This window comes from Phalangium opilio, unplaced genomic scaffold, assembly GCF_054372755.1.
Source record: "Phalangium opilio isolate 3A_F unplaced genomic scaffold, DU_Popi_V2 ptg000038l_1, whole genome shotgun sequence".
NCBI lineage: Eukaryota > Metazoa > Arthropoda > Arachnida > Opiliones > Phalangiidae > Phalangium > Phalangium opilio.
The window spans coordinates 2,849,485-2,862,695 of record NW_028324161.1 but is presented as its reverse complement, the minus strand read 5'-3'; the positions used below and the strand labels follow the sequence as shown (position 1 = coordinate 2,862,695).

General features: G+C 37.5%; 3 protein-coding genes across 3 annotated transcripts in view; all 3 read right to left on the bottom strand.

Moving 5' to 3' along the window:
* The window catches only part of LOC149682651 (uncharacterized), a 271,813-nt gene that overhangs the window by 148,340 nt on the left and 110,262 nt on the right, over positions 1-13,211 (bottom strand). The window lies entirely within an intron of this gene.
* LOC149682659 (uncharacterized) overlaps positions 1-13,211 on the bottom strand; it is a 147,951-nt gene that overhangs the window by 106,837 nt on the left and 27,903 nt on the right. The window lies entirely within an intron of this gene.
* On the bottom strand, positions 67-3,780 carry LOC149682660 (uncharacterized). The gene is made up of 3 exons (XM_089834211.1): positions 3,232-3,780; positions 2,227-3,142; positions 67-168 (listed from the first exon to the last, which is right to left on the bottom strand). The coding sequence occupies exons 2-3, from the start codon at positions 2,533-2,535 to the stop codon at positions 67-69; spliced, it is 411 nt and encodes a 136-aa protein (XP_089690337.1). The 5' UTR covers positions 2,536-3,142; positions 3,232-3,780.

The window sequence follows — 13,211 nt, the reverse complement described above, 5'->3', positions numbered from 1 at the left end:
ACCACAATTCTGTCCCATTCACTCTCCCTTAAATGATGAACGAAAAATTCTATACCGCCAAACGCGCTACTCTTTCACGTCTACTGGTGCTATTACTAGTACGAGTACGAGTACAAAAGGACAGGCCAAACTAAGAGACTCATCGTAGATGTACATCATACGATGTGGCTAAAAACGATGATAACACACTGAGTGTTTTACGTCTTATGTGACAATCTAATGACAAATACTAAAAAAACTATTTGAAGTTAACAAGGACACTGATGAAAAGATCAAACCTATTTTTAACATTAATGTCCCCAATGAATCTTTCTCTGGACCTTTCCAAGAATTGGCAGAAACGTATTGCAATGATTTAAATTTTAAAGAACTTGAAAACGAACTGCTACATTTCAAGGATTTCGTGAAGAATGAAGAAAGCAAAAACCCAGAATTATTTCATTTCTTCATTCGTACCAATAATATCATTTCAACTTTTCGAAATTTAGAAATTATTTTGAGAATATACTTGTGTTTGCAATGCAAGTGGCGAAAGATCCTTTTCAGCTTTAAAAAGAGTGAAAAACTACTTAATAACCACATTAGCCCAGGAAAAATTAAGTCTTTATCTTTGGTATACAGGGTGTTTCTGAAAAGTCCATCACAAATTAAGGGGCGTGTTTATGGGACCAAACTGAGCGGAAAGTACCAAAGAACATGGGGTGTACAACATTTTGTTACGGAGATATGGCCTTCCAAACATTCGCCCCTAAAACAAGGAAATATCCAAAAATGAGGAGTAACACTTAAGACCGACTAACCAGCTTGTTTAAAATTACTAGACAATTTCAATAGCCTTTAATCGAACAATTGATTTCTACCTTTACTAATCAGAAGCGTATAAATGAGTAGAAGTATGCCTACGGTGGTAATGTAAAATTAATCCCAAGTGACATGATGTTTCAAGATCTTCCCAGCACCAAGTAAAATGGTTCTGATTGAAGGGACTTTTATTAGCACAGCGTAAACAACGTTATTTTCAGGAATTAGTCCAAATGTCCACGGGCGGCATTACAAAAACGAGGCAGTCTTTCGAATGATACTTGGACATGTTGGAAGATCCCTGGCTTGTTCCTGTTATCTCAAACCGTAAAAAGCTACGCAAATCTTCATCATCACGGACAACACTCTTGTACGTTAGGTATGACCTTGAGAAAACCTAAAAGGACGTCTCGAATGTATTTGAAAAACCCATCTCCAATTAAGGGGCGTGTTGTTTGTTTCCAACAGAGTAAACTCGCCCAGAGAACAATTACAATGCAGAGCCACGTTTCGGCGTTAATGGCCCACAAAGGTGGTCCCAAAAACAAGAACAAACTTTAATTTGTTTCGTTCAGTAAGTGTTTCATGTGTCATAGATAAAACGCCATGATTAATGCACGAAGAAAATGAATTTATTGACAAGTTTTAACATTTAATTGCAACTAGTTACAAAAATTGTTCAAAGTGTTCACCACCCGCGTTAAGGCACACATTAGCACGTCTTACAAATGATTCCCTTACACGTTGAAAAATGCCTGGAGTTTCGCGAATTGTTTGACAGCCGTGAATTATTCGTCGACGTAGCTCTTCAACATCGGGCACTTCAGTCTGATAAACTAAGTCTTTCAGGTGGCCCCAAAGAAAGAAATCACAAGGGTTCAGATCGGGTGATCGAGCAGGCCACTCCACAGGTCCACCTCGACCTAACCACCGCAAAGGGAAGGTCGCGTTAAGATAATTTCGGACCGCGATGCTGAAATGTGGTGGTGCACCATCGTGCATGAACCACATTCTGTTTACCAAACCTAAGGGTACGTCTTCGAGTAGTTCCGGTAAATCGTCCCGTAAGAACTGCAAGTAAGCCACACCGTTTAACCTGGGCTCTAGGAAATATGGCCCAATTAAATTGTCACCCACAATACCACACCACACGTTTAAACTGAATTGTACTTGGTGACTTCTAACGCAAGTTGCGTGGGGGTTTAGCTGGGACCATTGATGTTTATTATGTAAGTTAATAATACCATCCCGTGAAAAGTTAGCTTCGTCAGTAACCAACAAATCCCGTGGGAAATCGATATCGTTTACTTTAGCCAGAAACCACTGACAAAACGCCGTGCGTCGTGGGTAGTCCGCTGGATTCAAACCTTGAACTTTTTGAACATGGAAAGGATGAAACCGGTGGCTTCTGATGATTTTCCACACGAGCGTGTGGTTTACGCCTAATCGGCGACCAACTTGGCGGGTACTTGATTCAGGCTCGTCCTCGAAAATGGTGAGAACTTCGTCTTCTACGGCCTCTGGGATGGCTCTCGCTCTAGGTTGAGGTCCAGCCGGTTTTATTCGTCCATCTTGCCTCAAACGTCTGTCCACAGCCTCGAACGTCAGTCGATTTGGTAGTCGCCTCTGCGGAAATCTTTCCTGATACAAGCGTACAGCTGCAGCGGCATTCCCCTCGGCTAGTCCATACATTAGGTGCATATCCGCATATTCGGCATTTGTGAAGAAAGGCATTGTAACAGACTTCGTTGAATTATGAGTTTAATAAAACAAACACATGTACGTGAAACCTCTTTTATTCCTTTCTTAAAAAACATAGTGCTCTGTTTTAGTGCTCTGTTTTTTAAGAATAGGCGAAGTTCTCACTATTTTCGAGGACGATCCAAAAACAAGCAGCCGCCAATTGGTTTGCTGATTAAGAAAAAACCACACGCAACTTGCGTTAGAATTCACAAAGTACAATTCAGCTTAAACGTGTGGTGTAGTATTGTGGGTGACAATTTAATTGGGCCATATTTCCTAGAGCCCAGGTTAAACGGTGTGGCTTACTTGTAGTTCTTACGGGACGATTTACCAGAACTACTCGAAGACGTACCCTTAGGTTTAATAAACAGAATGTGGTTCATGCACGATGGTGCACCACCACATTTCAGCATCGCGGTCCGAAAACTTGTCAATAACATTTTCTTCGTGCATTAATCATGGCGTTTTATCTATGACACATGAAACACTTACTGAACGAAACAAATTAAAGTTTGTTCTTTTGTTTGGGACCACCTTTGTGGGCCATTAACGCCGAAACGTGGCTCTGCATTGTAATTGTTCTCTGGGCGAGTTTACTCTGTTGGAAACAAACAACACGCCCCTTAATTGGAGATGGGTTTTTCAAATACATTCGAGATGTCCTTTTAGGTTTTCTCAAGGTCATACCTAACGTACAAGAGTGTTGTCCGTGATGATGAAGATTTGCGTAGCTTTTTACGGTTTGAGATAACAGGAACAAGCCAGGGATCTTCCAACATGTCCAAGTATCATTCGAAAGACTGCCTCGTTTTTGTAATGCCGCCCGTGGACATTTGGACTAATTCCTGAAAATAACGTTGTTTACGCTGTGCTAATAAAAGTCCCTTCAATCAGAACCATTTTACTTGGTGCTGGGAAGATCTTGAAACATCATGTCACTTGGGATTAATTTTACATTACCACCGTAGGCATACTTCTACTCATTTATACGCTTCTGATTAGTAAAGGTAGAAATCAATTGTTCGATTAAAGGCTATTGAAATTGTCTAGTAATTTTAAACAAGCTGGTTAGTCGGTCTTAAGTGTTACTCCTCATTTTTGGATATTTCCTTGTTTTAGGGGCGAATGTTTGGAAGGCCATATCTCCGTAACAAAATGTTGTACACCCCATGTTCTTTGGTACTTTCCGCTCAGTTTGGTCCCATAAACACGCCCCTTAATTTGTGATGGACTTTTCAGAAACACCCTGTATATTGAAAAGGATATACTAAACGACTTCATAGACTATGAAGAGATAATTGTTAATTTCTTGAGTAGAAATTTAACTATTGAGTTCAAAAAGAAATTTAAATATGCAGTTAAGTGTTAAGTCAATTAAAATAATAAAAGATAGTATGTCTCTTAGATCCTCTTAAACTGTGGTCTGTTGGGGTTGGGGGCTGGGGGCCCGGAACTAAGGCCTTGCCAAGGGCCCAAAATATTGTTAATCCGGCCCTGTCCTCGATAGATAATATTCGAGACCATGTTTCATTTGTTATATTAGCATTTAGGGTTTCATAATTTATTGAAGTATGTACTGTTGAATTATTGTAGTTCGCGAGTGTGAAATAATAGCCACTATTGAAAACGGTAGTTAGTTAGTTTATTATTTAAAACAAAAAAGTAAAGCATGACTATTACGGCAGGAGGTTTCACTAGACTGATTAGGAAGAATCAGACGATCTCTAGAATACAACTAGCCTCTGACACACCCCCTAGCGGAGCGCTTTAACACAATTAGGTCAAATCCTTTTTTATATGTCTATTTTCCAATATGTACTTGTATCTGTTTACCAGTTCTAGTTTCATTCCTACGTAAGTTAGGTATGCCAATGATGGTTGCGAAATGGTCCGTGATTTTTGTTTCATAAACGAGTGACTGGATAATACTACTCTTAAAAATGTTGGGTTGTTTCTGACCCAAAGTGGGTTATTTTTCAACTCTTTGCTGGGTCAGTATTTAACCGACCCATTTTTTGGGTTGTTGTTCCTTGACCCTAAAATTGGTTGTTTATTTATCACAATGTTGAGTCTACGTAAACGATAACTAAGATTTGGGCTAAACAGTAACCACATTACTGGCTAAATTGTAAAATCATATTTGGGTAAAAAACAACCCTAGCAAGGTTTAACTGTAATTTTGACGCAACTTTGGGATAAAAGGTAGCCACAAATTGGGTTAAATTCTTACATAATTTTGGGTTGAACGAAACCCTAATTTGTATTGTTTAAAACCTCTCAAAATAGAACCCAGATTGCTGTTTATTACAAAGCTAAGCGTTTTTTCCCACCTCGCGTTCCATATTTCAGCTTCCACCATATTTTAAGATCGCTGATTAGTTTTACCTGACGGATGCCACGGAGAGGTTCTAATTTCGTCTGTTGTTACACCCCAGGGCACCGCATTCGCAGTTGGAAAATCGGAGCATATGTGCGTGCTCTCAATTTCCGGACCGCATTTACAGGTCTCGGATATGTGGAAAATTGCATTTCACTTATATACTGGCTATTATTCCATTGTCTGCCTAACTCCACCATCCTCTACTTAAAGGTCCATCCCACATGGACACCAGTCTGTACATACTGGCTCCTAATAACCACCATCGTCTGGTCTTTTTGTCCATCCTACATGGACACCAGTTTGTACACACTGGCTTCTACTCCATCATCATCGTAAAAGTTGAGATGTACGCGGCGATCGGCTAGGGTTACGAGAAACGTTTAACCTCCCAATGGTGGGGCTTCCACCAAAGGTTCACGCAAATGCGCTGCTCTGATCCATTACTAAGATTCGAAGCCTAATGTACCGATTTGAGTAAGACGAAACAACAGGCGTATACTTCATTTAAAACGTCAATATTAGTCTGTATCTCAATAATATTCAATAGTTATTTTTTAAAAACGATGCAACCCGCAATAAAGTAAATAACTATCGAAGAAAATGTGTAATATTAATTGTATTTATTTTAATATTTAAGATAATCATGTTTATCAACTCAAAGTTAATAGAGAAAGAGTAACAAAGTCGCCTCAACATCCATCTAGTGTACAATATCTTGTATTTGTATGTTAGATTTGCCTAAAATTGCAAATGACCCAATTTGGGTTACTGCAATAAGCAAATTTTTTGGCTTTGAAACAACATCATACCAAACTACCAGGGAATGTTTATTCAACTGCTACTGGGTTATTTTTTAACCAAATTTTAGTTAAAATTCAAATAGCCCAACTCATTCAACCCATGAGTTTTAAGAGAGTAGTATGTCTTTTTTTAACAAATACATGGTCTATACATTTGGCGGAATGTTCAGTAATTCTCGTAGGATCATTTATATATGGTCTAAAGCCATTTTCATGTAAGGTAGTTAGATAGTCTATAGTGTTAGGGTCATTATAATTTAAGAGATATTTGGTGATATCAATATTGATATCACCTAACCAGATTATATTATCAGTAGAACAAGCAAGAGCCAGCTCGTTTTTGGAGGTTAGTTTCCAGCTTTGCGTTTAAAATTTAACCTGGATATATTTTGGACTTCAACATATAACAGTTAAATGATCATGTGCCATTCATTTTCACGCATCTAAAGTTAATCTTATTATATTTATTAGTAACAACAAAGTGATCTTCACTGTTGGTTAACGTGAATAAGACGGTGCTTAGAGGGGACATGGTATGGGTATTTTACACGCTCATAATTAGGTTAACCGTATACCGCTTCTAGACGTGTAAATCACGGGTTTTGGGTACCTGAGAATCGTTGGGTACACGTTCTATCCACGTAAATTGCACGTTACGAACACTAAATTACCTTACATTATTTTCACGTTAATTTTGAGGGCAAATATTGTTTACATATTTAATAAAAGCAACGTGATCTTCACTGTTGGTTAACGTGAATAAGACGGTGATTAGAGGTGACATGGTATGGGTGTTTTACACGTTCATAATTAGGTTTACCGTACACCGCTTTAAGACGTGTAAATAACGGGTTTTTGGGTACCCGAGAAACGTTGGCTACACGTGCTACCCACGTAAATTGCACGTTACGAACATTTAATTACCTTACATTATTATCACGTGAATTTTAAGTCAAAAATTGTTTACATATTTAATAAAAACAACGTGATCTTCACTATTTGTTAACGTGAATAAGACGGTGTTTAGAGGTGACAAGGTATGGGTTTTTTACACGTTCATAATTAGGTTTACCGTACACCGCTTTTAGACGTGTAAATCACTGGTTTTTGCTACCTGGGCCTTCAGTACTGGGAGACAATGCTGATGCACAGCGATGTTATATCGTCCTGTACTTCTAGGGAGCTGTAATATGATCCACTTCTGGCTTCAATAATAACCCGCCTTTCCCAGCATTATTAGAATAAATGAAATTAAAAATCTTACTGGTGGATTAATAATTTATGACAATAATTTATCTTTGGGAGCTTGAGCATTTTAATAAGCTGTTCTAAGTTCTTCTTTAGTGGAAACAGTAATTATCTGAACGATGAATCGTACGTTCATAAATTAGCGTGAATATAATAATGATAGGTCAGTATATCTTATTATTTTATTCATGAGTACTTAACATGGCTTATTTTTTAATTCAAAGGACTGTATATTAAACATGATAAACCTTTGCTTTTCATCAGATGACTACCATATTTTTATAATTTTTAGATACTAACGTAGCTCTGGTTGTCTGAAGTGTTCGTTTAAAGACATACGTCGATTATTTTAAAATAATTTTATTTATGGTTTATGCTAAATGTAAGATTCTGAAATTATTGGAGTTATCAAACAAAACGTTTGTCAATTTAGAACTTCCCGAGCTGAAAGAAATAAACCACAACAAGACCCACGACAGATTGTAAAGAAATATCCATATTCAATTTTTCTACTGAAATAACAGACACTTTGGATTGGCGCGTTCAGAGAGTGAAAGTGACTTTGGAATCCGAACAACAAAGGTATTCAAAGAAATAACCATTGTATTGGCTCAAACTATATAAGTTCCAAATAACACAAGAACTTAAAACCCTTCATTATGGAATAATGTCCGCATGAAAAGTAATAAAAAATGTCCCGACGGGCTGACGGGCAACGCCAAGTTCTTTCGCTCCCAGGGTGGTACAAATATATTAGCCATCAGTAAAATCTACCTATTCTTTATATAATTTTTATGGAAGTTCTTACTACACTCGCGTGACCCCGCGGGTAACAGCTAGTAATTATTATATGAAGAAGTGTTTTTGAATAAAATTATTGACCCTAAATTAAATTTCTGTACTCTCATTTAACTCCATTTACCATGGCTAAAATAGCTGACTACACGTAATTTCACCATTCATTTCACAAGTACAAGTAAATAGTTATTGCCAGCACTTAATGCTAAAGCTAAACACAGTTCCATTGCCTGCCCTAACATGCTGCCTAATAATCTACACTAGAATTTTTCCCTACCAAAGGCAGGAACCAATTTCAAGTGTACGAAAGGGCCGACCTTAAAGTAGCTTATGCCAACTTTTAGCAACCTACACAGAATTGAAAATATCTAGCAGCCCAAAGGAGCGACGTTTCACTAAAACTGCGAGTAGGGCAAAAGGGCCGGTTCTGGGACAATGTTATTCCTATGGGGTTGCACCCATAGGAATAACATGGGCTGCACCCATTTTTTTATTTTTTTTTTTTGTTTTTTTATTTATTTTTTTTTTTCCGGCGCCATTTTAATACCTCTGGTTTTAAAATTTATTATTATTATTTCGAGAGTGCGAATGCGAAAGTCGAGTGTTTCGTTCCGCGAAATTGATGGGGAAATTCCACGAGGTAATTGTAACGAGAACTAAAAACCAAAGTAACCGAATTTTTGGTTAAAAGATTATCAAATCACGAATGAAATCATATGATTTTTTTTCTCGGTAATCCACATTACGTTACTGGTAAAATTCGTGTGATCAAATTTCACGGACCGTTGAGAACCGCGGAAAACGTTTATATCTTTGCAAGATTTTTTTAAAACCTCCATTTAAAAATGCTAACATCATTCAAATAAGTTTCATTCTGGGTGTTTTAGTCGTTCAACAAGACTTTGAACAGTTTTTATCCATTTTTCATCACTTTCAATTGAATATTTTTTATTAAGTAACATTTTCATCCACATTACGCTCATTTAATCACACTTTCGACCACTTTATTTGCCATTTAACTATATTATCAACCTGGTTTTTGCCATTTAACGACACTTCCGACCACTTTAAAGTCATCAACACATTCAAGCATTTTTTCTCATTTATCAATTTTCAACCACTTTTTGTCATTTATTAACACTTGCAACTATTTTGTATTCACTTAACAACACTTTTAATTCATTTAACATCACTTTTCAACCACATTTTATTGAAAAAGCAGAACTTGTCATTGAAATTAGTTATTTAACTTCAACCACTTTTCAGTAATTTACCTAAACTTCAAACCGCTTTTCTGTCATTTAACTTCATTTTATTTTATATTATAGTCATTGAACGACATTTTCATTTATGTGTTAGTCATTTAACTACACTTTCAACCACATTTTAGTCATTCATCAACACTAACTACTTTTCAGTCGTTTATCAACACTAACTACTTTTCAGTCGTTTATCAACACTAGCTACTTTTCAGTCGTTTATCAACACATTCGACTTTCTTTTTTCATTTACTTAAGCTAGATTCCAACTCGACCGAAAAAACCCGGCGGAAATCACGCAGCCGACGGTAGAAATTTTAACTTACGCCAGCGTCCAGCGGTAGACCGTTCACACTACGGCTGAATTTTTAGTTTGGCGGTAGATATTTTTGGGTCACGTGGCAGATTTGAGTGGTTTCCACAACATCTCTTTCGCACTCTGAATGTTTATCTTTGTCCCCTTGTCGCTTCGATCGTACAAGAAGGGATATTTTCTAGCCTCCTCACTAAATTCTTTCCTATTAACATCTAATCTCCTTTAACTTCCATTAGTTTCAATTTTCTTTCTTGGTGGCATGTTTAAGCTAAGCCTTGGTCAACCACAAAAAAAATGGCGGCTATAAAATCTATCTCGCGTATGCGTGCGCACTTGAAATTTATGACGTAGTCAGTGAGATAATTTCATTGGCTGAGACACCGGCGTAACGCCGAACACGACCGAAAAAATAGAACCGCGATTCTGTCCGACGAAACCGAAGTTCCGTCGGGGTCGACGCCAAATTTTTTACGTCGAGCCCTAAACGCCGAGTTTCCGTCGTGTTTTCTGCCGAGTGAGAATCCAGCTTAACCCTTTCAACGACTTTATATTCATTTAACAGCACTTTCAATCACGATTTAGTCATTTCACGACACTTTTCAGTAATTTAACTACACTTCAATCCACTTTTCATTCATTTAACTACATTTTCTTTCATATTATATTCATTTAACTACATTTTCTTTCATATGATATTCATTTAACTACATTTTCTTTCATATTATATTCATTTAACTACATTTTTTTTCATATTATATTCATTTAACTACATTTTCTTTCATATTATATTCATTTAACTACATTTTTTTTCATATTATATTCATTTAACTACATTTTCTTTCATATTATATTCATTTAACTACATTTTCATTCATATTATAGTATTTAACTACATTTTCATTCATATTACAGTATTTGACTACATTTTCATTCATATTTTAGTCTTTTAACGACACTTCTAACCACTTTTAAGTCATAAATCAACACGTTTATCAAGACATTCAAATATCTTTTTCTCATTTAATAACCCTTTGTGCGACTTTTTAATCATTTAAAAACATTTTCATACACGATTTAGTTATTAAAATAACTCTTTCAACCTCTTTTTTCTCATTTAATGATGTTTTAGACCTCTTTTTAGCCATCTAATCATGTTTTTACATCTTTTTAGCCAATTAAAGTATACTTTCAACCATATTTAAATCATTTATCAGCTCATGTAACCATCTTTTTATCTTTTATCGAAACTATCAACCATATTTTATCAACACTTTTGTATAAATTTTGCTTATTTTACAATAACTTTTATCTAATATTTGCTCATTTAACAAAACGATTTCCTCATTTTACAGCTGTTTCAACCCCACTTTATTCAAAAAGCATAACTTCTTGAAGAATTTAGTTCTTTAACAGCAAGTTTTATGAAAATGTTATCCTACAGCACCTTTTAATTGAATTTAGTATATGACAACGTTTTCAACTATATTATATGGATAGAAATACTTCAAGTTTAGACAATCGAAGTCAGATTTAGTTAAAGTAAGTCCGCGAAATAAATATAGGTCTTCCTCGATATCATGTGGTAATACGCTTCATCAAGTTAATAGAATTTTTTTGTTATTGAATAAACACATCCGATAATCTGAGTGGAGTGTTTCTTTACGACACGTTTAGATCAGTGGCGTAACTGCGGGCGGGCCCAAGGCTTTTGGGGGCCCTTTCCAAATTTTGCTTATAGACTGATTGTCCCATATTTTTTAAAGTGTCCTATAATTCTCCAAATAAATAAAGTCCTATATTTTTGAGATTTCAAAGTAATTTTTTATAATCCCAGCTGTATGACGTTTTAAACGCAGAATTAGTGATATCTCATTTGGTCATATCAAACAAGATGGCCCCGGCCAGATTACGCTTTCGCTGCGCCCTCTAGCGGCTAAAACTGATACGACCTCGGAAATTTTATTTTGCGTTATTATTTTCTTATTTATTAAACATCCTTTCGATTATGAAATTAATTTAGTGTGATATTGTTTTCACATAAACATTAATGATAACTTTATTTTTAAAACAAATGTTTTAAGAAAACTAATTAAGTACAGTTATTTGTTTTTATATTCGCATTATATTTTATTGCCGTTTGAAAAACATATTGATAATTTTGACCAAAACTTGTTAGGTTCCTTTAGGTTATTTTGCAGAAGACCTCACTGCTTTTCAAATGGCTTCCAATACAAATGAGGTGTCAGGAAATGGAATTGTAAGGTTACCTCAATATATAGAAAACGGAAATACAAGGTTTAAAAGGCTGCGTGTCGATCCAAACTGTGATAACTGTTCTACTAGTCAAAATCCTCCAACTAGTGAAAAAAGAGAAAGCCTAAATGATTCAAACTGTGATAACTGTTCTACTAGTCAAAATCCTCCAACTAGCGAAAAAAGAGAAAGCCTAAATGATTCAAACTGGATACATCTGGAGCATGACCGAACCATTGTCTCAATCTGCGCTGAGATCCCTGGCCACCAAATAGACTGTTGTGCGCGACGCCGGCACTTAGTTATGCCCTGATGGCCCTGATGATGGCAACCAAGTAAGTTCTCTCGTAATGCAGCTGGTACTAAGATACGGGACCCCTTCAATAATAATCCATCAGCAGCGAATATGTCATGACGGTGAGCCCAATAAGCGTCGCATCCAGACGCAAGACGATTTTTCTCCGGCCACCCGTTGAGAGTATAAAAGCGTAGATGTTGGAGAACTTCGTCCTGTAATTGGGCAACTTCTATCTCCTTCAGCTTGACATCCGTTGCCGGGTAACTGGATTTAATCGCTTGAATATAGGCCACGACATCGCCCTTGATGTCGCTAGGCTCCGCCGACTCAAGTGGGCTACGTGACAGTGTATCTGCCGCGACGAGTTCTTTCCCCGGAGTGTGAAATATTTCAAACGAATATCTCATGAGCTTGAGCCGCATGCGTTGAAGTCGTGGAGTAATATCATCAAGTGATTTGGTTGAGAAGATTGGTTCAAGTGGTTTATGGTCCGTCTCAATCTTGAAAGATACCCCGGTAATAAAGTCTCGGAAGCGTTCGCAGGCCCAGACAATGGCGAGACCCTCCTCAATCTGAGCGTAACGCCTCTCCGTGTCGATGAGAGTTCTCGAGGCATAGGAGACGGGCTTAAAGGTACCGTCATCCGGTTTCTGCTTTAGGACAGCTCCCAAACCATATGACGACGCATCGGACGAAACTATGGTTTCTCTTCTGGTATGATAATTGACCAGGATCGTCGCTTTTGTCAAGGATTCCTTGATGTTGTCGAAAGCCCGCTGCTGACTCGGACCCCAGATCCATTGATTCGTGGTGCGCAGTAGTTCAGTCAGCGGGTGCGTCACCTCCGCTTTATTGGGAATGAAACGGCCCAGGTAGGATGTCATGCCCAAGAAACGTTTTAGCTGGGTGGTATTGGTAGGGGGTCGCAGTTCCACAATCACCTCAACCTTCCGGTCATCAGGATGTACGCCATGTCCGTCTATGATATGTCCCAAGAATTTTATCCGGAAGGCGCCGAAGACGCATTTATCTGGATTCAAAGTCAGGCCATGATCGCGTAACCGCTTGAGGACCCCTTGTAGCCGATCGTCATGGACCTCCAACTGACTTGCTACTACCAGAACATCGTCCATATCGTAAAGTACCCCAGGAAGGTCCCCTAGTATCTCCATCATCCGTTTCTGGAAGAACTCGGGAGCCGCCGAAATACCAAAAGGCAAACGTTTAAACTTGAAGCGCCCAAAGGGAGTAACAAAAGTTGTCAGCAACTGCGATTCTTCGGCGAGCTCAAATTGCCAAAATCCCGAATTCGCGT